The 26,882-nt window shown below is 35.4% G+C and overlaps 1 protein-coding gene and 1 long non-coding RNA gene across 2 annotated transcripts in view; one reads left to right on the forward strand and one right to left on the reverse strand.

Annotated features, from left to right (window-relative positions):
* The window catches only part of LOC132696321 (uncharacterized), a 175,958-nt gene that overhangs the window by 45,000 nt on the left and 104,076 nt on the right, over positions 1-26,882 (reverse strand). The window contains exon 7 of the mRNA XM_060661075.1: positions 2,067-2,177. Within this exon, the coding sequence (XP_060517058.1) occupies positions 2,067-2,177 (111 nt within the window). The remainder of the gene's footprint in view (positions 1-2,066; positions 2,178-26,882) is intronic.
* Positions 19,306-20,718, forward strand: LOC132697056 (uncharacterized). The gene is made up of 3 exons (XR_009618110.1): positions 19,306-19,409; positions 19,822-20,036; positions 20,100-20,718. It is a non-coding gene; the product is annotated as an uncharacterized LOC132697056 (long non-coding RNA).

Here is a 26,882-nt window from a genome sequence, read left to right on the forward strand (position 1 = left end):
ATTCTAGAAATATTTCACGTATAATTTATTCTAACTAAATAACACCCGTGGGACTGGCTCGGCGTAGAAAAACAAAAAATCGGTCAAAACTGTCAATTTCTCCTATACGAAACATTTGTTGAATGTCAAGGACGCAATCTTGAACATTTACTAAAAAAGTATATTTTTTATAATTTTTAATTTGCAATGTTTCCTTTTTTTTCGTTTTCGCTTTAAGGGAATCCAAAGTTTTTGAGAATTTTTGTAATATACTTAACTGTATATCGTGATGGTTTCTGTTTTGCGAATAATGAATAGGAAACGTATGGCATGTTCTCATTAATACTTCTTCATAAATAATAATAAGATCTGACAACTGACACTTTTGTGATTTTTGGCGCAGCGCCATGGCCGTTCCCATCGGTGTTTATGTAATATTACTTTAAAACACCCTGTATGTTCCATCTAAAATAGCGTGCCTGGAATGAATGTCTGACTCCTGCTAGTCGGCAAAAGTTCGGCTTTCTATTCAATTAAAGCACTACTAAGATTTCTTCAAGGCTCCAAATTGCATAAATATGTAAGAAATTATTTTTTATTTCGATAACAATAAGACATAAGGGAAACCTGAACAAAATCAACTTTATTTGTAGCGTAGAATCTAAAAATTAAATGATATACAGCAAGATTTTATGTTATCATCCTTATAATTTGAAGATAATTCTAATAGGCCATAGACTATGTGCCATCCAGTATATGTAGTCGCATTTAAAATAAGAAAACCCACACCTCGGTTCACATCCGTTTCCGGCAAATATTTTAGATTTGCCGCCATCACATTTTTGGAACTTATAGTTTTCCCATAACAGTTCGATAAAGTGCCTGGTGAGACAACCTGTATAAAGCTTTGATCTAATTGACAAATCTTAACAAACATGCAAAAAAATGTTTAAAATTCTGCAAATATATGCTCTGTGTTTTACGTGAAAAAAGCTATGTCAAAATTAACGACAAAAAGTTTTAGTTAAAAATGGCGATACAAGATTTTTAGAAACCAATGTATGAGATTGGACAGGAAAATACGTGTATATATAAGTCATGTGTAAGACATACTCAACAGAAACGAGAACCGACACAGCAGAAACAAAATCGATACTTAGAACAACAGATATGAGAACATTGAGGTCAATAGCAGGAAAAACATTAAGAACAGATAGACTAGCCCCAAGAACAAGGGATTTAATACAGCCCCCATCAGACCACCAGGAAGGCTCTTTAAAAGACGGAGAAATAGCTGGTAGGCCACATTACCAATACGACTGCAGTTTTAGAAAAAAAACAGAAATCAGTAAAGAACAGCCCTGAGAAGAAGAAGAAGAAGAAGAAGAATAACCACTTAATTGTTTTTTCTATTTATTATTATTCTTGGTGTAGGTTTACGTGACTTATTTATAATCATTACTTTGTTTATGTTGTTTATGTTGTTGTTAATCATCTGTTAATCTGTTAATCAACTTTAATACCATCTGTTTTATCCTGTAGAGCCTCGGCAAAAATTTTGTAGTTCTGTGTCCGCCGAATCCGTTGCTAGATTGCCGAATTTTGCGATAGCTTGCTGATGCCAGCACTGATATTAAATTATTTGAATTTTTCATAACCTATTAAACAAGCGTTAAACTTTTTCCTGGAAAAGAGCTTATCTTGGTCGCATTTTTCATATCTTCTTGCATAAATAATTTTTAAAAATAGTTTCAGTATGTAGCGCATCAACCAGTTTTAGTCTGTACTCAGCGCACTTGTTCGCGTTCCTCTTCGGAATAGGTTAAACATGAATCTTAGCTAACTTTCAGGTATTATACCAGTTTTAAAATTATTGCAAAAAGATTTACAAGAGCATCTGTATTTGTTTCACCTAAAACCCCTAAGCCACCATAATTAGATGATCATTAAGTCGTAGCCTCTCCAACAGACTGTACAGTCATTTTCCTACATTTTAAAAACTTTAATTTTTCGATATCCGCAACGTTGCAGAGAAAATAAACCGCGTAGAATACCCACAATTGCCCGAAAACATAATTAAATCTCACCGGAATTAGGTGGCGTGGTCGGCGTAGTTTGTTGACTTTGATCAGTCTTTTCCTTCTCCTCTTGTTCTTTTGTTTGGCCCTCGATTTCCCCGTCCGACTGCGAGCCGTCCCCTGAAAATAAAAGTTGCAATTAGAACACAATAGCCGTGATGTGAATCGCAAACAATTTTCGTAAACAACTGAATGTTCTTTTATTTGTTTTCGTCACCCACCTTGACGGTTTCTTACTGCGTACGAGTTATCCAGTTTTTCCCTTGTAAAACGTGCGATAAAGGACAAGTAAAAAGTTTTCAGCAAACTTTGGACGTAAATTTGTTATAAAGTTTCAACGTTATATCCCCTTCGCATTAAAGTACATTTTTTCCATCGAAACACGTACGCTGTAATAATTCTCAGAAACACCCCTGAAATTGCTTTTTATTCTTCTAAAGCCCTATGCCGATAAATCATTTTCTTATTATTGTGCCTCCAAATATGTAGGGGCGTAGTTACATTTTCGCTAAAAGCCATCGGTCAACCATAATTTAATTAAATTAGATTTTTTTTTAGTTTTGGAAAACATTTCAGTTTATTTATTATTTGCGTACAATAGAAAGACAAATTAGATCAGTGAGAGTGACGAGAGTGATAATTTTTTTAAGATCAATTAAATATAAACGTAAGAATAATATGAAAATAGATAAATTGTAATAAACATATACATTTTTTAACATCTGCTATTCATAATAAAACTTCATTTGTATATTTTAGTCATCATGTGCCGAGTGGTCAGATGAACTATAATCTTTGGAGTTTAGAGAAATAATTAGAGGCTCTACAGTGTTTTATAGCATATTATCAGCTTCCTTTATTCTGACACTCAGACCAAGATATAGATTCTACATCTGAAGGATCTATGCATATTTTTATGCTTCATGACTTAATTATTCAAATACTGTTTAGTAAATTATTTACTATTTTCAATTTTAGGGATTGAGAAGAATGTTTATAGAGATTCCACAAGAATTGAGAAGCTAACTATGCTGGCCTTGCAGGAAGGAATGAACCACACAGTGAAAAAGAAAAGTATATGAGTGTAACATAAGTGAAGGTGCAAGTAAGTATAAATATTATATTGTGTTATTTTTATAATTTGTGAGCTCTGCTAAAAAAGCGCAGTGTGAAACTGGAAGTGGTATTCATAATAATGGGACACATTGTTCGTAGGTAACACCACAGCTTTTTAGGATCTGTTACCGTAAAATTTGTTGAAGTTCATGTAAAGGGCACACCAATGAACTACGCACCAAGAAATTATCGAAAGCTTAATCAAAAAAATCAAAATAAATTGCAGAGAAAAAACCTTGTAACTAGAGGAGGTTTAGCATATCTGATCAGAAAATTTAAAATTGATAGGAGAAACGTGTGGTACTGCAAGTGTTCCAATTAGGTATGACTTTAATTTTTGGTTAGTTGCAGATATTTTGCAAATAACTTTGCTCACACTTACAAACATCAAATTTCTTACAAATATATCTTCCTGAAATGGCTTCTTATTTAATGAACGTAGGTATTACATAGGTATATATCAACATTTATGTCTTCATAATAGTCCCCAGTCCGTTTTGATTGAATTGCTAGTAAGCTATCACCGACAAATTCATTTTTGCTAGTAATTATTAATCCTTTATATTTTTCCGAAGGATGCTTTTATTCAAAGCTTGCCTCGTGCTTCTTAAATTTGTATCCTGTCTTGTTTTACCAGCGGAATAGATATTCCTGTTTTCGTTTCTAAATTTAAAAGTGATCTTCTATTTCGCGTTTTCCGTATTTCATTTAATTCATTCATTTATTCAAAGTCTCCCTCAATTTCTTCTTACCCATGGGTAAAAAGAAACCATGTTTTTTTTTTTTTAAATTTCAGACGTTATTTTAAGTAAAATACGTCTTTCCATTTTAATTTGTTATGGTTTCTTTGCTTCCTGCACTTACGTTAGGCGTTTGTTCTCGTGCACAAATCGGTATATTGTTGACTGTCCAATTCCATTTGGTTTTTGGTGACGAAGTGTTTTGAATACATTGATAAGAATAATTTTCAAATTTTTACAAAGCACAGTTTTTCTAATTCAAATTCTTAAATACTAGCTATTTTGAATTATATATATATATATATATATATATATATATATATATATATATATATATATATATATATATATATATATATATATATATATATATATATATATATATATATAATGATGACACTATATTCCGGGATATCATCCGTTCGCTCGTTGAACTCCAACTGGAATCCTGCATCCGGCTGGAATCCTGCAAATCCTGCATCCGACTGGAATCCTGCAGACGTTTCGCCAAAATCTCACTTGGCATCTTCAATGCTCGCGCTCCGAAAACACTTCGAACACTGGGAGGTTATCGGCGGTGCGTGCGGTATTTATACTCTGCGCCGGAGATGGTAACGGTGCTGCTTGTGCGTGGGGGGAGGTGGCTCCGCCCCCTGAATTGTCGCGTTGTTAATTCCTGATTTTAGGACTAGGATTATACGAGAGGCCATCGAAATAGAAAAGTCCGGACACCTCAATACGAGAGACGACGCTCTGCATTTATCCAACACGTGGAGAACGATAATCAAACAGCAGAGCGATGCGCAGCAGTCAACGGCAACTACGATCGGGCGAAATTAACAACGCGACAATTCAGGGGGCGGAGCCACCTCCCCCCACGCACAAGCAGCACCGTTACCATCTCCGGCGCAGAGTATAAATACCGCACGCACCGCCGATAACCTCCCAGTGTTCGAAGTGTTTTCGGAGCGCGAGCATTGAAGATGCCAAGTGAGATTTTGGCGAAACGTCTGCAGGATTCCAGTCGGATGCAGGATTTGCAGGATTCCAGTCGGATGCAGGATTCCAGTCGGAGTTCAACGAGCGAACGGATGATATCCCGGAATATAGTGTCATCACATTTTTCCATCCGTGAATCAATACGTGAGAATATCATACACCTTTACGGGAAGGAGACCTTTACAGCCACCAAGTGTTATGAAAAACTAAGACAAAGGAGGGTTATTTCGCTGTGCAACTTGAATTTTCTTAAAAACTGCCGCAACCAGAACTTGCTGCCAACATTTACAAGGTTGTCTTATCACACACGCACTAGAAAGACACAAGCTATTCTGGACAAAGCTAGCAAGGCCCTACTCCAAGACCAGATCAGGCGGACCCGGTACGAAATTAGTGAGACTGAGCTACAACTTTTCAGACTCCACCTGAAACTGAGCAACAAGATCCATCAGTTGCTGTGGGACCGCATAGAATTATTAACATCATGGCGCACTGAGAAAGACAAGGACATCACGTCAAAAAAACTGTGGAAGAAATTAGAAATCCTTCAGTCAAATTCCAAAAAATCAGGACAAGTGCCAAATACAAACCGAAGCAGTACAGTTCATAATATTTCAGCATACCATCTTTCCGATACAGAAGTCAGCGTACTGAATAAAGGATTTAACTATGCAATAGCTCCAAAAAGAGTACCCGTCGAAGAGATCGTTTCCAACGTCGAAGCAAGTCTTTCCACCGTAGACGAACAAGATGCGGAGTTAATTAGGCAAGATGTCGCCAGAGTCTTAAGACAGTCAAAACCACCGCAACCAAACTTAAGCAGAGAAGAAATGCAAGCCTTAAGGAATCTAAACAAAAACGAAAACATTCTAATAATGCCAGCAGACAAAGGAAATGCCACTGTCGTCATGAATACGTCGGATTATAATGCAAAATTGGAGGATATTTTGAACGACCCAATATACAAACTAGTCACCAGAGATCCCACGACATATTTGGAAAAAACAACTAAGTCCAAAATTCTCGATTCATCAATAAACGAGGATACAAAGAAGAAACTTATTCCGAGGGAAAAATCGAGTCGTTGCCCAAAATTCTACGGGCTCCCAAAGATCCATAAGGACGAGGTTCCCCTGCGTCCAATCGTAAGCGCCTTTAACTCACCATTATGCAAGCTGGAAAAACATCTGGCCAGTGCACTTCAGCCTATAGTGGAAAAGGCAGATTCCTATGTTAAAAACTCGGAACATTTCACTCAGATTTTAGGTTCTCTCAGGATGGACAAGGACGACATTATGGCAAGTTTCGATGTCAAATCCCTCTACCCGAGTATTCCAGTAGAAGAGGCACTCTCGCTTATAGAAGAAAACGAAGATCTTCCGCCATACATAATGGATCTGTCAAGACATTGCCTGAAAAACGCTTACTTTATGTACAACGAGAAAATTTACCGACAAATAGATGGAGCAGCAATGGGATCATCTCTCTCACCTGTGATTGCCAACCTCTTCATGATTTACTTCGAAAAGAAAGCAACAGAGAAGGCAAATCTGAAGCCAAAACTATTGACAAGATACGTTGATGACGTATTTGTTGTATGGCCTTTTGGCAAGGAGGAGCTTTTGAAATTCCTAGATCATCTGAATTCCATACACCCAAGGATTCAATTTACAATAGAACTTGAAGAGGATAACAGTCTGCCCTTTTTAGATGTGCACATCACAAGGACCGAAGCTGGGCACTTGGAACACACTGTCTATAGAAAACCAACACACACTAATAGATATCTGAACGCTAAATCTCATCACCACCCATCACAGATACAGGCAGTGGCAAATACATTAATTGCTCGGTCCTTCAGGCTCACAAACGAGAGGAACAGAGATAAAGAACTGAAGAAAATTAGTACCTGTCTTCGACAAAACGGATACCAAAGGCGCACCATCAGCAAGGCAATCAGTAAACAACAACAGCCGCAGCAGAGAGTGCAGGACGAGACCCAACGAAGATCGATCGCTGTCCTGCCATACATCAAGGGGGTTACTGACAAAATCGGCCGAATATTACGGAAATACGACATATCAACGGCATACAAACCTGACCATACCATCGGAGCAATACTAAGAAACCCAAAACAAAAAATTACTCTGGAAAACCAAGGAGTATACAGTGTAGCGTGCGGATCGTGCAGCCTGACGTATGTGGGACAGACCAACAGAAGGATTTCAGCCAGGCTCGAGGAACATCGTTTAGCCATAAGAAACAAACAAACAACATCTGCTTTGTTTCAGCACCAACATCAGACAGGCCATAAAATTGATTTCGGCACTTGTAAACAAATAGCTAATATTCCTGATTTTAGGACTAGGATTATACGAGAGGCCATCGAAATAGAAAAGTCCGGACACCTCAATACGAGAGACGACGCTCTGCATTTATCCAACACGTGGAGAACGATAATCAAACAGCAGAGCGATGCGCAGCAGTCAACGGGGACATCGCAACTACGATCGGGCGAAATTAACAACGCGACAATTCAGGGGGCGGAGCCACCTCCCCCCACGCACAAGCAGCACCGTTACCATCTCCGGCGCAGAGTATAAATACCGCACGCACCGCCGATAACCTCCCAGTGTTCGAAGTGTTTTCGGAGCGCGAGCATCGAAGATGCCAAGTGAGATTTTGGCGAAACGTCTGCAGGATTCCAGTCGGATGCAGGATTTGCAGGATTCCAGCCGGATGCAGGATTCCAGTTGGAGTTCAACGAGCGAACGGATGATATCCCGGAATATAGTGTCATCATTATATATATATATATATATATATATATATATATATATATATATATATATATATATATATATATATATATATATATATATATATATATATATATATATATATATATATATATATATATATATATATATATATATATATATATATATATATATATATATATATATATATATATATATATATATATATATATATATATATATTAATGGGATTTCAGCTTTGAACTAGAAGCCGAATCAAGCTGTCCAGACAGGCTTTTATGGACCTGCAGTTCTGAGCACTAGACATTTAAGTATTTCCCTCAGGATTTGTCTGTTGCGTTGTTATGTTTTTACCACATTTCTTTGATTGAAGTTGAAACTGTTGAAACGTGTGCATACAGTAGAATACTCGAGAATCGATGCACCGATAGGATCACTAACGAAAAAATTGAGTTGAGGAAAGATGAATATCGATTACTACATGCATCATCCAGTGAAAGATAGAAAGTAAAGATGGATCACGGCGCCGGCCAACATCGTGGGACAAAACTTCGTCCACTGGTTCGGTCGGAATACCACATTTTCTGTCAGAAAGGTCACCGAGGAGATACAAGATGATTATGATCGCTAAACCTCTAGGATAGAGCACTTAAAGAAGGAGAATAATACTCGTGACGCAATTGACGAAAAGAAAAGGAAACTTTGTTGTTGCTGTTCCGTCGAACAGAAAGCACATTTCTTTTCTTGTTTCCCTAAAGCCAGCCCTGTTAACTGATTCGCATTCCTCAGGTCGTAAAATACATTCGTGAGTTAATATGCAAGGAGCATAAAAGTAGGACTTATCGTAAACAAACGACATTGGGACTCGCTGACAATATTCCGGTTATGCGGAGAATACCGCGTGATATATGGTTATGGGGCGGTTACAAATGGATGTGGAAGCGAGTATAAATTTTCACACCTACGCGAGTCCCTAAGCGTTTTGTATTATTCGTTATTAGCGTCTAGTTGATTTAGAATACTATGCGAATATTGAAATCATTCGTTATTACTTACTGCAATGGGGCTCCTTATATATTGCTATATATATATTCGCCAAGTTTTTGTTGAGAAGGACCCACAAATGTATATTTTGTATAATATTTGGTAACTTTGTTACGTACGCTTTCAAAAGATAAGAATGAAATTAAAGATGAGACAGCAAATCCAAGAACTATTGAGTTCTATTCGAAAAATACACAGTTTTGGAAATTCTTGCTTGCGAGTACTAGAGAAAAAGATCATAATTATCAACAATATCAATATTATCAAAAATCTTTTCAAATGGGCACCCTCCCAAAAAAAAAACTTGTTTAAATATGCAGCCACCTTGCTTCATTCAATAATAACTAAAAATATTTCAATTAAAGAATTCTGAGCTCAAAATGTTAATCGCTTAGATGAAATGGGGTTTTTAAAACTCTCGTGTTTATTAAAATTGCTCCTTCACTAAATTTGTAGAGAAATGATTTTTTTTAGGGAACCACAATTTCATTTTAAATATTAAACGCATCTATTCGTTGAAATGAATTGCAATAAATAACATTATGCTTTTTTGTTACCACAGATTAAATTTGCGCTTGCGTAATACGTGCAATCCCATGACACAAAATAAGTTCTACGCTTATGAACGTTAAACTAATTGTGCCACTTTATGTTTAACTTCAAATAAAATAATAATAAATGTATTAAAGTTACTCCGATTACTCCCAAACCAGTACGGTAATGTCGGAAGGGCCTTGGATCAGTGGGAGAAGAAACTCACGTGGTAAAGTGACGCTTCCCGCACGCTAGATCGGTGTATCATTAGTTATTTTACAGAAGGGAGTAGAAAAACGTCTATTTATCTGTTAGGGTTCACACTACTCACACTTCCTGCCAAGTATGATAAAGGTACGGTAAATACTAACCTCGTAAACTGCATTTCAGAAAGGTGTAGAGTAATAAAAATGCATCAAATAGTCCGGATCTTCAACGGAGCTCCCATGAGTCTATGAGCTCAGTTAATTCCTCATTATATTGATTGATGTAAATTGAACTTTAGTTTCGTAAAACTGTGATCAAATTATATTGGTACCAATATTTTTAGTTTCTTTTTCATATTTGCCGCGGGTTTTTCACGTATAACAGAACCTCGCTTAGCTTGTGAACAATGACAAAGGCAATAAACAGATACAGAGTGATAATAAAATGGTATTTAAATTGTTTAATTTATAGATTGTTCCTTTGGTGGTGGAATAGTTACACCAACATGGGTTTTAGTGCTAAAGAGATTGGTGTGTTAATGAGTCTCGTACTGAAGTTAAAGCACAGAAAACTGATAGCATGAATAACCATTTACAGCAGAATACTTGAGAGCAGCTATCAATACGAAAATCTGAGGTTCTTGCAATTTTCGCAGGATACTTTATTAACTGCTACTAGCCTACCTCAGAAAAATCTCTAACTACTTGCTCCTAACTAACTAAATTTCAGGAATATCAACATTTCTGAAGCTGATAATGGTTGATTTCTAACAAAAAATATTACTCATTTGCATTTATTGTTAATCGAAGTCGTTGCAAAAATACTTTGTCATTCATTTAATAAGTTGCAACAAATCTTCGTCAGCAGTTATATCTTCGTTAAATTTGTATATTTCATAAATTTCAACAAATAAAAATATAATCCATGATATCAACCATCAAACACAAAAGAGGAAAGGTGAAGTTATTGGACAGTTCAACCATATTCCGTGCACCGTGAACTTGAACCCCGAATATGAACTAACATCTACATAAAGTACTGTTTATTTTTACTTTTTTATTTTGAACTACAGTTTTACAGTGACCCACAGTTCACAGCGTTAATGCAATTGCTCATTGCTCAGAATTATTTTTTCAGTCACTGATAGTGATAGTGAAGAAATATCGGAACATCTTTTCGTTGGTGTGAATGGCGCCATTTACCGATGCCTTAAACTAAAAAAATGTACTTATAAAAGCGCTACCGTAAGTATGTTTTAATAATTTTGCCATTAAAATGTCATTCCTTTCCTTTCATAAAGGAATACTGATATATCAGATAAGCAACCAAAAATGTCGTATTTATTAGAATCGAATTTAGAATTGAATTGAAATTGAGCAGAACTGGCCAGAAACTCCCATCTATATGCATGTGCATTGTGGAAGGTTTGGAGGTTAAACGAGCGACAAAATAATAGTCGACAAAATTCTCCCAATTGATCCCTTTCTGCTCGATACAAAAACTGACAAATTAGGTAAATATATCACAGGGGCGTCGAATCACCAGTGTCTGAATGAACGAGCCGCCGATAAATCGCAAAAAGGGTGAAAATCTGTCAGGCGGTGTTTTTTGTTGCTCCTTTTTTTCCTTATCCCATATTTTACGAATACATAAAGCGTTTCACTGGCAGATAGCCAGTCTATCGATCGGGTTCTCTATAGGCATAAAACCATAAACATCAATAATCGCGTGTAGGGACTATTTTGAGATTTCGGCAAAGTGTAACTGATCGGGCGGCGTAACCTTTATTTCAAATGATTAATATACGCTTCATAAGAGGAAATTGCTTATTGATTCACGCATAATAGCTGTTCTAGAGAAAGGTGATATCTGCAAAATCACTCTCGATCCTCCAAATAAATCTAAACTAATTAGCTTCAATGCGTCTTTAATTACTTTTGTTACAAGATCAAAAGATTCACGATTTCAATATTCACAAAAATGTCACTATAAAAATATATGTATATATTTTTGAATAAAAATGACAGGTAGGGTTCTCCAAATGATATACCGTTTTTACAACCTCCTATGGTTTTGAATTAAAAGAGTTTAAGACCCGCCTGTTATAAAGGGGAAGGGACCATTCTTTTTAGCATATGTACCACAAGCCAGGGCCGTATTTAAGATGTTATATTAATTAATATTAGTATGCTTTTTATAAATCTTCCGACGGGGTCTTATTGGAGTTTAGTAAAAAAAACAAAGGTCCTCCAGGTTGAGCCAACCCGAATATAACTAAATTGAAGACAAGTATTCTGAAGTCGTTGGAGTCTCTCCTTATCTCGATTTAGTATAGACGATACTGCAATAAACGACATGGGATAAAACTAACATATAGAGTTTAACTTTGACTTCTTTACTCAGAAGATGTTTATGAATATACAATTTTCTCAACTTATAGAAGGATTTTTGTTAATGCTAAAATTTTCCACCCGTCCGAAGATGGACATGTAATCTCATCATTTAGCGCAATTTTAAAAGAGGCGTTTCTTACAACTTTTTCCTTTTTATTTCCAAATATGCATTTTGTTAGTATGCAAAAAGACGTTATGAGTTGCAGACACCTCTGAAATTATTTGTAGATCCAGATTTATTTTAGTAGCAGCATTTAAGGCTTCACTAGCAACAAAAAATAAATACAACTGAGTATCATAGGGTTATTGATGAGATTTATAAAATTTAAGAAAAGTAGAGAAATTAGCTCTATAAACTGAAAACGAAGGAGGTCCTAGGATATTCCCCCGGGGAACACCCCTTTCCAGAGCAATCGCACCTGAATGAGTATTTCCTATAATTACTCTTTCGTGTATCTCTGACAAATATTTTTTTTTAAATGAAAAAGCAGTACATTTTATCCCAAAGTATTCCAGTTTAGCTCAGAGAAGGAAGTGATCAAGTTATCGAAAGCTGTCCTATAGTCCAAGAGTATGAGACAGGAGCTTAATTTAGAATCCGCTGCTCTCAATAAATCATCAGTAACATGAAGCAACGCAGTAGTGCTGTCGAAAATCAGATTGGGTGTCTGGGAGATTTTTGTTATCGCATAGGAACTGAGGAAGTTGTTTAGCTGCAATTTTTTCAACAAGTTTGGTTGAGATGGTTGGCAACAAACTGATTCGTCTAAAATCGTTAATGCCACTTGGACACTCTTTCTTTGGAACGAGTATAACTTCAGCTTGCTTTCAAGAGTCCGGAAAAACCTCAGAGATAAGGCACTTGTAAACAAGGAAAGTGATATGATCGACTAAATACGGAGTAGTCAAAGGATCATTTTTATATCAATATTATCTGAATCGTGAGTGTAAGGTTTTATACTAATCAAAGTTTTATTAATTTTCTCAGGGTAAACTTTAGCAAAAATGGAATGAACTAGGAGCAAATTGTTTATTAGTATAATTTGCAGACACAAACCCAGGATCAACCACCAACAGCTTCAAAAGAAGTAAAAATGACAGCTTTGAAGCAGTAAATAAATTCAATACTTAGGGGTAGGACTAGCGTAGGAGAAAAAGATACTGCAATTGAAGAAAAAATATAGTCAGATTAATATTTACAAAATTAAAATCAGAGCAACTTTATTGTATGCAGCAGAAACTATGACAATGGCGTAAAGAGATGACGAAAAAATAAAAGTGGCGGATAGTAAGATTTTAAGAGCTATAGTTAGCCATGTTGAAGTAGACGAAACTAATTAGAGGATAAGAACCAATAACGAAGTACTGAACTGAACAGAAGAAGGCGAAGACCCTGCTCAAGATGGTTGGAGGAAGTTAAAAAGCACTGGAGAAGAGTAAGAGTCGTAAGACTACAGGCAATAGAAAAGAACGTAGACAGAAGAGTATGAAACGGAAGAAATGAGGACTGATCCACCTCGTCAACTGAATCTAGAAAGCTTCCTAGAAGCAGCGCAACTCTTTTTAGGAGTGTGAAGCCACTATCTATCTAATAGCAGTATAATATTTAAAAAATATAAGTGAATCCATACTATTTTGTCTTTACGTTTTTTTATGTTCTTCCCAGATTCTGAGATCTCATAATAACCGGGCCACTCCATACATACAATTAGTGTTTAAAGCTTCCCTTCGAAAACAGCGTTTCAGTAAAAAAATTGCCGCGAGAGAGATAAAAAGTTGTTCATCTACCACATACTAGAAATACCGAGTCCGCGGGTAGGTATACAAGGATATTTTTGATATTTTGATTAACATTTCCGACTATTCGTTATCACTTAGCATCACAAACCCGTTCCATGCCAAAAACGAAGCCAACACATATAAACCAATTATCAATTTATTTTTTCATAACGTCGAGAGCTTGAAACAATCGCCGCTATACATGAAACAACTTTTAACCGAGTTCTCGGTAGAATGGCATCGAATAATGGCCAACCTAAACAACCCACTATTTTTATTAATACAGTGCTCGAGCATAATTCGAAAACTATATGCTCGAACGGGCACGTTCAATATTAACTTCCCCGTTCTGAATATCGCCAGCGCTAAGTAAACTTTTGTTTCCGTGCGATCTCTTTATTGTTCGAACTGATAGCTGCTTCCAACAGAATTGTAGGACGACGATGCCATTTTTGTTCCGGATTTATTTCGCCCGTTTGGGAAAAGAACGCATTGTTTACCTGTTTGGATGCCTTTGTTTGCCGTTTCGGTTTACAACTCGCGGTTTGAAAAACGAATTTCGGGATTTATCTAATACGTTCATGTCCTAGTCGTCAAGGGCGAATGAACACATTTATTAATTTTATTCTATTTTTAAATTAAGAAATAGAATTTTTTTGAACGTGAGTGAAATAATGTGATAAATTCAACTGTGCTAAGCCGGGTTTAGTTGTTTACGTGCTTTAAAAGGCAATAGTAAATATACAAATTCAAATTTCAAAATTCAAACAATTTAATTTAACTAATATTGTTTGATTTCTATTCACACTTCTTCAAAATAATTATATTTTTAATAAATAAGTTAACATTCTTATGACTTGTATTGAAATAGAATGACAAGTATTTGTGAGAGAGATTTCCATAGTAGACCTATATACGTTAAATTACCTCTTTTATAAAAAATTAACAATATCTATTTTGAAAATTACCACTTAAATCACCAAAATCACAATGATTTTGCTTCTATTAAATAAATAACGATTTAAAATATTTTATTTATTAAATTATATCTAGATGACAAGAACATCAACGAGAGGAAAATTATTATCAAAGTCCCATGCAGCCATGTGTGATGACAAATTGGGTTATTAACTGCAATGTACATTTAAAATATCCAAATAGATTTTTTTTTTAATTTCCGTATTCTTTCGTGTAGGCTATTTTATAACTGGATATGATTTTGATCGGGATGATTATATAGGTTATTCTCGTAAACACTCTTCTTTTAGACAGTATTTGTAACTATAATCGAGAGGGGCTCTTATGAAATTGTATGTTTTTCTTTATTGGAAAAATAAAGATGATTATAATTAATATTAGCACATTTCGTACGTACACATCAATACAACATCAATACGTACAATCACATATCAAAATGGTCAAGAGCTAACGTACACACTTATTGCCACAATCATTTAATTACAGCTGTTCGAAGCCAGGTTCACTTGTTTAAATGTATTGAAAGGCAATAGGAAATATACATTTACATTTTTTGTTGTAATAAAAAACATAACATTGATTTCGGTAGTGGACTTGTATACACTGAATTACCACTTCTATCAGAAATTACGTCACGAATTCACTTCATACACTAAATTACCAAAAATTGACACTAATTACAGCTGACATTACTATTGCAATATTCTATTAAATACATAACCTACACCGCGAAAACAAAAAATTTGAACAATCAAACTAGACAACTTAGCATAATAATAGTCCAACGGCCAAAATATCATTCTGAAGTATGATATTGAACCCCCATACCATTTGGGTATAAGTACAAGCAAGTGTAGCGCAGTCGGTAGAACACAAATTGCATTATTCATTTTCTTGTCAACCTTTCCAGCATAATTTACCCCATTAATGAACAACTTATTACCACAAAATTTTTCCTAATTACATCTCACATTTCCTTAAGTTACCAAATAATATCGGTATAATTTCACTAATTACCAGTATAATTTCCACTACGACTCTGTGCACTAAATTACGACAATGAAATCCCCCTCAAATATTTGGTTTTGCCAGGAAGAACAACATTGGCAAAAACTCATTGAGACTGGATTATTATAATTAAGTTGGTAAAACTACGTATTAATAGTATATAGTGCAACAAGTGTGGTAAACGGCATTTGAGTCACGAAGTTTTTATACACGAGAAACTAAAAAATTGACCAAACGTGTCCGGAAATGTCCGAAGTGGCTTGAATCCATGGGAAACTGACATGACAAAATGATACTTTCCGCAAGCTAGATCCGTGTATAATTGGGTATTTTCCAGAAGAAAGTAAAAACAACTACATATGAAATATAAGCGAAACAAAGTAAATCTTATTTTTCAACTTTAATATTATATATGCTTACAGCTTTGATTATGTTTAGTTAATATCTAGTTAAATTTTGTAATAATAATAACAAAAATATTTGAAAAAGCAGACCGAAGTTTTCCAGATACCGAATTTTAAATTTAAGCTTGGCGAATTTTCCCTAGAGCACAAAAAAAAATAAATACTGTTAAAGGTAGGTACACTCCGAGTTTCGAATCTGCCCCTTCTACCGGAAATTAAATTACCCGCGGTTTCCAACTTTACTTATTACGCGGAAAGGTAAAATTCAAATTCTCCTTATTAACGTCCCGCGGTCTGAGTTGATGGAAAATAATAATTCGCTAGAAAAGATCCGTCCGTATTTATTTGACCTCGAAATATAGCGCCCAGGATATTAGAGAATACGCACGTCGGAATGCTAAGCATTTTCTCCAACTTCCAGCTGTCTCGTCCACTCATTTACAAAGGATAATCGACCCGTCTAGCGAACGCAGCGTTCCGGAAAATAACCGGAAAATTTGTGGCATCCTCTAAATTCGACTCTCTAACGCGCAATTATTGGATACTAGTATCAGGCAAAAACAAAACTCCGCGAATCCTCCATATAAAAATCACCAAAAGCACCGCAACTAAATTAATGGCCAATTCAAACAGCAATTGTGACCACAATTTTGGGTAAGTGGCAAAAATCATATCGTTAAACATACTACAGCTTCTGCACTGTTTATTTCTTACAGAATTTTTTTTTATTAATAAATAATGGAAAAATATTTTTCAGCGAATTAATTTCGCCTATTTGATAAAATGAAAATGAAAGGAAATTTTAAACATTTTTTATTTTTGGATTTTTTTTCAATACCTGGTCCATTCTGGTATCCCTTCGATATTTTTAAATTCTTCTTCTAGCTTAAGTAAACCATTGCACATATTATTTAATAAGAGTCTGTCTCCAGGATTTTCACTAACTAACCAAAACTAATCAGAAGGAATGTGGCGAATTACCGGCCGATTTGTTTACCACGTAATCTTGGAAAAACTTTTGAGTCTGTTTTGTTGGAACTATTGTTCTATCAAATTAATTAAAACATTGACTAATCTTGTCCCTTTCGTTCAGGGAACTTATGAGGCAATGGAGAATGGTGGTGATGTTTGCGTAATCATCCCGACTATTCCAAAGCCTTTGACTAGGTTCACCCTTCGTTAGCTGCTAAACCTGAAAATTTCGGTCTGCAGGGGAGGTTTCTAGAGCTTAAGCTTAAATTAAGGAAATATGGCTTTCCCGGACTTGGGCCCCTTGATTTTTGCTTTATTTCTATACAATATAGGGGCTTGTATTCCGAACACTCACAGTACGTATTCATTGTATGCTGATGAATTGAAGACTTCTACTGTCGTTAATTCGAATGTAGATATAGTAAACTTGCAATCGAACTTAAAAAGATTTTCTGAGCACTGAATCGGCTCCACTTAAATGTTGATAAATGCCACTAAATAGTTTTCTCTAGCTGAACCTCTCGAGGAATCCCAATGTGAATTATAAATTAAACAAGATACTATTAAAACTTGTCAACGCTGTTAAAGATATAGGAGTTATTCCGAACTCTAAACTATTGTTCGAGTTCCATATAGACATCATTACGTTTTATGCTGAGAAGTACTCAAAAGCTTTAAGAACACAGCTTCTTTAATTACATTATCTTGCAGTATGCTAAGAAGTTTTCTGAAGTATTCGTGAAAAGTTTGGGGTCCGATGTACCACAATTACGTGGATAGAGTGGAAAGAGTGTGGAAAGTAGTCCGGAACAAACTTACTTTTAGTATACCGGATTTCTAACTCTCCGCCTCTAAGTTTTATAAGATTGTATGATGATATTGTCAAAGGTGATAGTACTATATATAGACTTACTAAATACTAATTTTGGAGCCTTTAAGGTCTTATTACGAATAGAATTTCTATTACATATTACTGAGATTGCTCCTTGCGTATTCATTGAATTTATTACTTACCCTGAGCGTTATTTTTTTTATATATTACCATTATTTTTTATTTTTTATTTATTTTCTGTTTGTCATGTAAATTTTAAGGGTTAATTTTTAAACAAAACGAACGTTGTTATCCGTTTAGTCTGCTTATTTCGTTTTTTTCGATTAGTTTGTTGTTGCCTTTCGCTTAATTAATTGCACAAACTAACTTAAACTAACCAAATAAGCTAAATGCAACAACAACCAAAACTAACCAAATAACCTTGCAAACTAAATCAATAAAAAAAGGTTTAGAATTGATTATCATTAATAATTATTTTAAATAGTGCATCAAATCTCCAAAAAATGGCTATTTCTTTTTTTGCGAGCCGTCAAAAATGGCAAGAACATTGTTCGAACATAGTGAAATCCGGTTTTCTATCTCACTAAAATTCAAAATTTTTAATGCTTTTTGAAATATCGGAATAAAATAAAAAAGTCTCGCGTTGAGATAAACTTATAGGTTAGAATTGCCTCCATAAGAATAATCCACGACTTTTTAAAGATATTAAAAAAAGGGCACTTCAAAGTAAAGCACCCATAAAACCCTGAAACAATTTTTACGACTTTTTCAGCGAGAAGAGGTTGAGATATTCCTCCATAAAACATACAACCACTAAATGTGAAAAAGTAATGTGTCGCAACGTTTTCTCTTTCGTACATTGCTTTTTGTTTGCCAGCCCGCCATTGTTTATTATTTGCTAAAGGGAATTTTATGTGTTTGCGTCAGCACGCATAAAAAATAAAGGCGTTTTTTTCTTTTTCTGACCCAAATTGCAAACATTGTCATCTTGAAAGAACATCGCTTTCAGGTATGAAAATTTCTTTTAATTAATGATCAGTTTTCGTGTAATTTTTGTGTTTTTTTATAATTTTCCATTCTTATTCATTCACTTTTACATTTTCATTCACTTTCGTTTTTAATAAGCGATATTCCCTTATTTATTTGAAATCAACCCAAGCCCAAGCATAATATCACAATCTTTGCGATCTTACCATGCCTTGTTCCAACTTTTACGTATCTGACAGGTTTATATTCAATTTTAATTCTCGTCTCGTACGATGGCATCGTCACTGTTTCACCAAATACCTATTTGTTTTCCCGTAAACCTTTAAGAAATGTAAATGTTATAAAAATTAAGTTGTATGTGGTAACGCACTAGAATTTTAAACGGGAAGTGACTTTTATCAAAGACAATGTTTACATTAAGATAAGCGGCTGATAAGCTGAATTAATAAATATTCACCTGCCAGCAAAACACAAACTTTTTTTGCCTTTTAAAAATAGTGTAAAAGTGCGTGTCCCCGTATTCAATAAGAGAATCGCAACTGTTTATGATCATTGGAACTCCGAAGTAAAAAGCATGAAGTAAGTTCTTTGATTAAAACAAAACACCATTGAAACAGATTCTATAACAAATTTCAACTACCTACCTAAGGGCAAAAATTACAAACTGCAGCATGCCAGTTCCATCGTAAAATATTGTCGCGTACACTGCTTCTATAATATGCACTTAGCTACTGTCTTTTAAAGAAGAGTGGGCTCGGAGAGCGAGCTTAGAGTGGCGTTTTTTATTCTGGTTCTGAATTCTCCGCGACGGTAACAGCTATGCATATATTACATATTTGCAAACAGTGAGAAGTCGATAAGAAATGAAACGAAGCGGTTTGTTTATTGTACATTTTTTTGTGTAAAAAAAGTAAAATCCCAGAATACTGTCATATTGCAGTTTAATTTAAGTAAATTTGTGTAAAGTTATGGAAGTTCCAAATCATCTTAGCAGTTAGAATCCATTGAGGCGGGCCGAAGTCAAAGGAACGTACCACAAAACAGGGAAGTATATTAGAAGGGGGAGGACAAGGTCGCCACTGAATTACACTCGTGTTGATGTCTTACGGCTGTAAGGCATTGTACATCAAGTATGTTGCAAGCTGAACTTTGGGACGGGTGCAAACTGTAAGATCTCATCTCCGAGAACACAATATACGTCCAATGGTAAGCGCAAATGGTCAAATATTCTCTTTACAGATGAGTTCAGATTCTGTTTATATGCCTCAGATAGACGATCTGAAGAAAGTAATTTCCAGTGCAATTTTATTCAGATGGAGAGCTTTGCTTGGTAGGAGGCTCATCTAGGTTAACCGCTGATCGATACATAAGAGAGATTGTTGAAGCTTTTGGGATCTTATATAGAGGAAAATTGCATTTCTATGTAAGATAACGCACTACCGGACGCAGACAGAATTATAAGCGAATACCTATAGGAAGTTAACATGACTGCCATAAGCTCGCCAGAAAGAAGCGCTGACTTAAAACCCATTGAGCAAGTCTGGAACCAAATGGGATCGCAGATGCGTATACCAACTTCAATATATGCCTTTTTGAATATCGGAAGAAATGCCACAGAAGTCCATTCGAGATCTTTTTGAGGGACTTGCGAGGCGCATTTAGGCAGTATTAAAAGCTCGTAAAGTAGATTCGCGATATTAAACATTTTTATTTTAATCGCATTTTTGAAGAATTAAAGTTTTGTTTCAATGAACTATTGTGCGCTTTATTTTTTGCACAACTTTTTGCTTATTACATTTCAAACCCACAACATGTAAATTAATACTAAAAAATAATACAGCGATACAAAAACATTTTTTTTTTATTATAAGTGATGCGATAATTTTTGCAGGTAATAAATATTACTCATTAAAAAAAATCCTTTTTTCGTTCAGCCGAAGTTGCCCAAGCTTCGGCACCTTTGTCAGGGTTATGATTGATGGTACACATCTCTCCCGGAATAACCGGAAAAAATGTGTCGAAGGTTGGGTAGAGGACGAGAGAAAAGCGAAGAAAGTAGGCCATCTTGTCGTCGTCAGACCTTCAAGAGTTTTGTTGGCGTGACATAAAGGCGGACGGGCACGGTACCCCAATTATTCGGGATTATGCTCCGTATTTGTGTTCTTATTTTATTTTTGGGGGATTCCATTAGTTTTGTTAAATTTAGGACACATCACTTAAGGACAAGTTTCACCCTTAGATCAAGTTAACCGTAACTTAGCGCATGACAAAGTATTTTGTTTATTTTCGGAAGATTATTTTTGAGTAGTGACGTCAATTATTGGTTATTCCCAAGTCTACCAAAAATTTGAATAACTCAATATGTATTTCTTGTGAATGAAACATTTTCTTTTCGTACGTTTTTTTTACTCCACATGTTGACATGTTTTTAAGATACTTCTGTATGTTCTTTTTAAGATTCCTAGGATACACTTTCTCTTTTATGTAATTTTCTTCTACTCCCTAATTACGTACTGAATGAGCGTGCCTAAAGTGTTACGTCAAGACGTCAGTTTTGTTACCTACGGTAGCCAATCATTTCGGACATGTGCAGTATGTTAGTCACGGATTTGGAAGCAATCGGATGTTTTCCGTAGATTTTAGCCATAGTTTTTGGCTTTTGTCAGTTCTCAAGGTCACGTCACGTTTTTATAACGGTCAAATTTTTGAACAAACGTCGGGAACAGCTATGGGTTCTTAACTATCACCAGTCATCGCGAATATATTTATGGAAGCCTTTGAGAAGAAAGCTCTCGACACCTTTCATCTAAAATGAAAATTATGGAAACGCTACGTCGATGATACTTTTGTTATTTGGCCGCATGGTCAAGAAACCCTAGTAGATTTTCTTAGACATTTAAACTCGATACACCCTAACATACGTTTTACCATTGAGTTGGAAGCTAATAATAACCTGCCATTCTTACATATTCTTATCAATACAAAATCAGATCTAACATTGGTTCGTTGTGTTTACAGAAAACCTACGCACACATACCAATACCTTAATGCATGGTCACATCACCATCCGGCCCAAAAATCATCGGTTATCAACATTCCTGTTTACAGAGCCGTAAAACTATCTCAACCAGAGTCACTGAAAACAGAATTAAAACACCTTACCTCTGCTCTTCTCTCTAATAATTTCCACATTAAAGATATTAAATGTTCCATCAAAAAATAACGTCAAAACTAGATTTACCACTTGTCCAAAAATCTCTCAACATCTGCGGTCCGTCAAAGACAAAATTCCATTTGAGACGCCATAGTTCTTGGCTTTTGTCAGTTCTGAAGGTCACGTCACACATGAGTCTGTGACTGTATTCGCGCTGGTTTGAAAAAATGTGCCCTCAAACTTACGTTGAGAAGCTTCACTTCACTCGTTCATTAACCACTCAAGTGATAAAAGTCTATAAAATTTTTCCCACAATATACTATTTTGTAGTTTACAAATGTGTAGCATTAATAATTAATTTTATTAAGCTTTCTCTCAACTTAATTGATTGTAATTATAGATTCCATATGTATATGTATATTCTATAAAGTGTATAGCAGAATCTAAATTTATTCTTCTTATTGAAAAAGCTCCTATATTGGTTCAGCAATGACTAACAATACAAAAAATCTATTTCTTAAATTTGCGCTGCCATTCCGAAATAAATTACATTTTTATTGCCATACACTTATTTAACGGCTTTACAACTGACAATTACAAAATAACCACTATATTTTAAAACTTAAGTTAGGATGACGGAATAAATCCAAAACTAATAGATAGGATAGAAGCAGACCTTAAACAAAGTGTACAACTGAAAACAAAGTGAACATTTAGCAAAAACCACAACTCACATAAGTGATCATTTAACAAGAGTTTTAAAATCACCGAAACTGTATTAAACAACATTAATATTCTGTTCTAATGACTATCAGGTTAGAATGTCGGAATAAAACGGAAAACAGAAAAATGCCGAGTTCTTTTAATAGTATTGAAGTTGACATTTTGCAATGTTGCGGGACAGTAAAGAAGATGATTTATCAGAGAAAAATTTACGTTCCACCAATGACACCATCTCAAATGTTTCAGCTACTGGACTGCAAAGGCCCACAGACGCTCAGTTTTTTAATACAGGCCGCATGTGCAAACCTAGTTTGTGCAGGCATATCGGTGCGTTTGTGTGAACGTCCGGCCGACTGCGCAGGCCGTTGGCCTGGCCTGGGCAAAATCAGAGCGTGCTTGAATTTAGCCTGCGCAAACTTGGAAACCTGAGCGTGTGTGGACTCGTTCAGTTGATTTGTTCAGTTTTAAGGTTTATTTAGAATCCAAAAATAGTAAGCAACAAAATGACGAATGTTAACAAACAGTTTTTAAGCGAATTTATTGAAGTATACGAAAGCTTACCATGTTTATGGAAAGTAAAGAGTAAAGAATACAGCATATGATGTGTTGGTCGAAAAACTCAAAGAAGTTGATACGGGAGCAAATAGGGAAGGCGTGGTTAAAAAATAAATAATTAAGGAGTTCATTAAGGAAACAATTAAAAAAAGTATTGAAAAGCAAAGTAAGTGGGGCCAGTACAGAAGATATTTATACTCCAAACCTGTGGTATTATGAATTGCTGATCTTTTCAAGTGATCAAGAGACACCACATGCCTCAACGAGTAACCTAGACGATGAAGAACATGGAATAAAGGTAATAGAATATTACTGAAACACTAATACGGTCAGTCAAAAAAGTCCAATCTTTGGTCCAATTGTTTCTTTGAACCAACCGTTGCTTTTTTTGCTTTTTCTTTATTGCACAGGCAAGCACAATGCAATATAATGCCGTGTCTCGAGAAGCCATTTTCTTTTACTAAGTATAGAAAAACCGTGCCAAAACTAGTGAGTGTGAATTTACGCAGTTGGCTGTATAGAAAGAACTGTGCTATAAAACTGCGTGTGTGTGGGACAGGCAATAGTACAGTTAAACTGCGCAAATTGGCCTGCACAGTTGGCCTGTGCTAAAAAACTGAGCGTCTGTGCGGTCCTTAATAATTTATACTTGTTATAAATGCCGAAGGCCGCCAGGTTTTCTAATGAACTCTTTTCGTTTTATCAGTATGGAAATCATAGATGGGGTACCAGACCACTGAAGCATATTACATTTCATATTATGGTGATAGTTTATCAACGCTCGATTGAAAGACATATTTTTTGACTAGTCGACCACCTACTACTCCTCTGCACATAATTTCCGAACAGCATATTCCGACATTAGATGAGAAAAAGCGGCGTATCTTAGGTATGTGGAGTATCAGGATGCGTCGACTCTGTGGAAACGTTTGAAATCTGCACATATAGCCACTCAATCAAGACCGGAGTTACCAGATAACATGCAGGATTGTGAGACGCTAAATAAACATCTTCGTGTGGCTTTTTCGGGGACACAGACTGATGCCGAATTGATCAACTGCTTTCAGATTACGCGACATAACGCTTCTGAGTTTCACTTTCACTTCTCTACATCTGACGAAATAAAGTCAGTAGTTGAAATTTCACTTTTAATATTAAAACTTACTTAAACATATAACCCATATTGTCAATTCAGGCTGCTGGAAAACCGCTGCTGTGTGTCCCACTCCTAAATTACCTAAGTTGTTCGGAATCGCTTAATGATCTAAGGCCGATTAGCTTACTACGCGTGTTGAGCAAGGTTCTGTAGCGTGTTGTCTACTTACAGTTCTAAGAATTTGTTAAAAATAACACATTATTGTAACAGTTTTATTGAATGTGACGGATCGAATTTGTTGAGTTTAGATGACAAACTTTTAACGACTTTTCTTGAGCTTTTGATGCTCTTTTATACGCTAAATTGTACTATTTGACGGTCCACTGGCCTTCTTTTGCAACTACTTGCAAAATAGAAGACAAGTTGTTAGGACGACAGCTGGTGTGTTCAAAGTTGGTGAAGTGGTATGGAGCGATGACTCAAGGATCAATCTTGAGGCCGCTATTATTTTTACTGTATATATTTCATTTGGGTACCCCGCCACAATTTTGCAAATCTCAGTCATATGTTGACGATACCCAGCTTGTTTATATTTTTGATCCGTTCTATTACGCTGAGGTCGAAGCAGATATTAATTTCGATGTGCAGCAGGATTTTTACTTATAGTGGGAGACATACTTTAAGGTTAAATGCGACTAAAACTCCGGTACTACCATTTGCTCGCGATACTGCAATGTACTTAAAAGATAAATTAACTCGCTTTCATTGCAATTGGTTTTAGATGACAAATTAGTTGCTCATTTACCAATTGGGCCTTATCTTATGAACCCCCTCTAGGCGATACGGGTTGCGAAAAAAAAATTATTATATATCGGGGTATTTGTTGCCAAATTTCTTAAAAAGTATTTTTTATCTCGGAAAATATTCAAGATAGGTATAGTACATGTTACATAAAAAAGTTCCAAAATATTTCGCAGAATCTAAAAATGCAATAATATACAGGGTGTTCTATTTAAAAAACGAAAGTTGATATACGTTAAGGGTATATCTGGCAACGCCGCATGGCCAAAAATATTTTACATAGGTAGCTCATAGTCGCTTACATAAGTAACGAACATCATTCTCCATAAACGTCTAGTAGGACACTCTCCGTGAATAATCCGGTATATGCTAATAAGCATGTATTGAACTTTAAAGTTATAAAGTTAGGAAAAAACCCTGTGAGTCATATATTATGTCTGCATTGTTATATTGCCTTGTATTGTTTTACCCATGTTTAACACTCCTTCATAGTCAAAGCCTTCAAAAATACAAAACAAATGTTGTAGGTTTGTATATGGGTTAAATATGACCACATGTTCCCTAAAATTACATTAAAAAAAAGTGGCAGTGATTGATAATAGACAATTTATTTGAATACCTATGTCCTGTTATGTATGTGTTAAAACACAAGATGTCCTGTTATATATGTGTTAAAATACAAGATCTTAAAGGCTCTTCCTATTTAAAAGATACGCTAGTTTTTCGCTGTGAAACCCACAATGTAAATATTAGGGAAAATACGAAAACTGTGCCTTATCACAGAACTGCTCTTTAAGAGTTTACCTATAATGCGACATATTATGCAACAAGTGCAGTAAACGGCATTTGACTCACGAGTTTATTTGACACGGGCGGAGCGAGTGTTTAACAAACGAGTGAGTTAAAAAGTTTCCCAAAAGTATTGCATTTTACATTGCATTTACCGCTGCATAATATACTATTCTAGCCCAGCTTAAAAAAAAGTAAAAATACATACTTGAAATTTTATTAATTATAAATGCTATGCTATGCATCAAGTGCGGTAAACGGCATTTGAGTCACGAGTTTATATGATTAGAACAGAATGCAGCAGAGCGAGCGTTTAATAAACGAGTGACGTAAAAAGTTTACCGAACGTGTTGCATACTATACTTTTTCTACGACCGTTAGTTTTTGGGTGAATTTTCGCAAAACAACACGAATACGTTCACTGACATGACCGTCAGAACTGACTAACGTCAAAATTCAAGGCGTAGGAAATATCTCCGAAAACATCCGATTGCTCCAAAACGCCTGCGGTAAAATGCCGGAAATGTCCGAAGTGGCACGGATCCATGGGAAAGGAAACTGACATGGTATAGTGACGCTTCCCGTGCGCTACATCGGTGTGTAATTAGGTATTTTGCAGACGGGAGTAGAAAAAAACTTTTAAACGGCATAGACATTTCTTTGCCTTCTCATCCTCAAAACTGATTCGAACGAACATTAAACACGTGTTATTAAATAAATAAAGTGCTGATTGGGTTTTTCGTCGAATTAATCTCAGAATTATTTCTATGATTACTTACTTTCTTTTTCTTTTGTATATATTTTTTTACTATGGGTTCGGTTGTTATGCGAGATTGTATTGTCAATAGGTGTATAATATATAGATTAAGTGTGTTGGGTTAACGTTGGTTAATGACTTAGTCAGCTACACTTCGCCACTTGAAATTTTAGTATT

Source organism: Cylas formicarius, unplaced genomic scaffold, assembly GCF_029955315.1.
Source record: "Cylas formicarius isolate icCylForm1 unplaced genomic scaffold, icCylForm1.1 PGA_scaffold_1__22_contigs__length_36826433, whole genome shotgun sequence".
Classification (NCBI taxonomy): domain Eukaryota; kingdom Metazoa; phylum Arthropoda; class Insecta; order Coleoptera; family Brentidae; genus Cylas; species Cylas formicarius.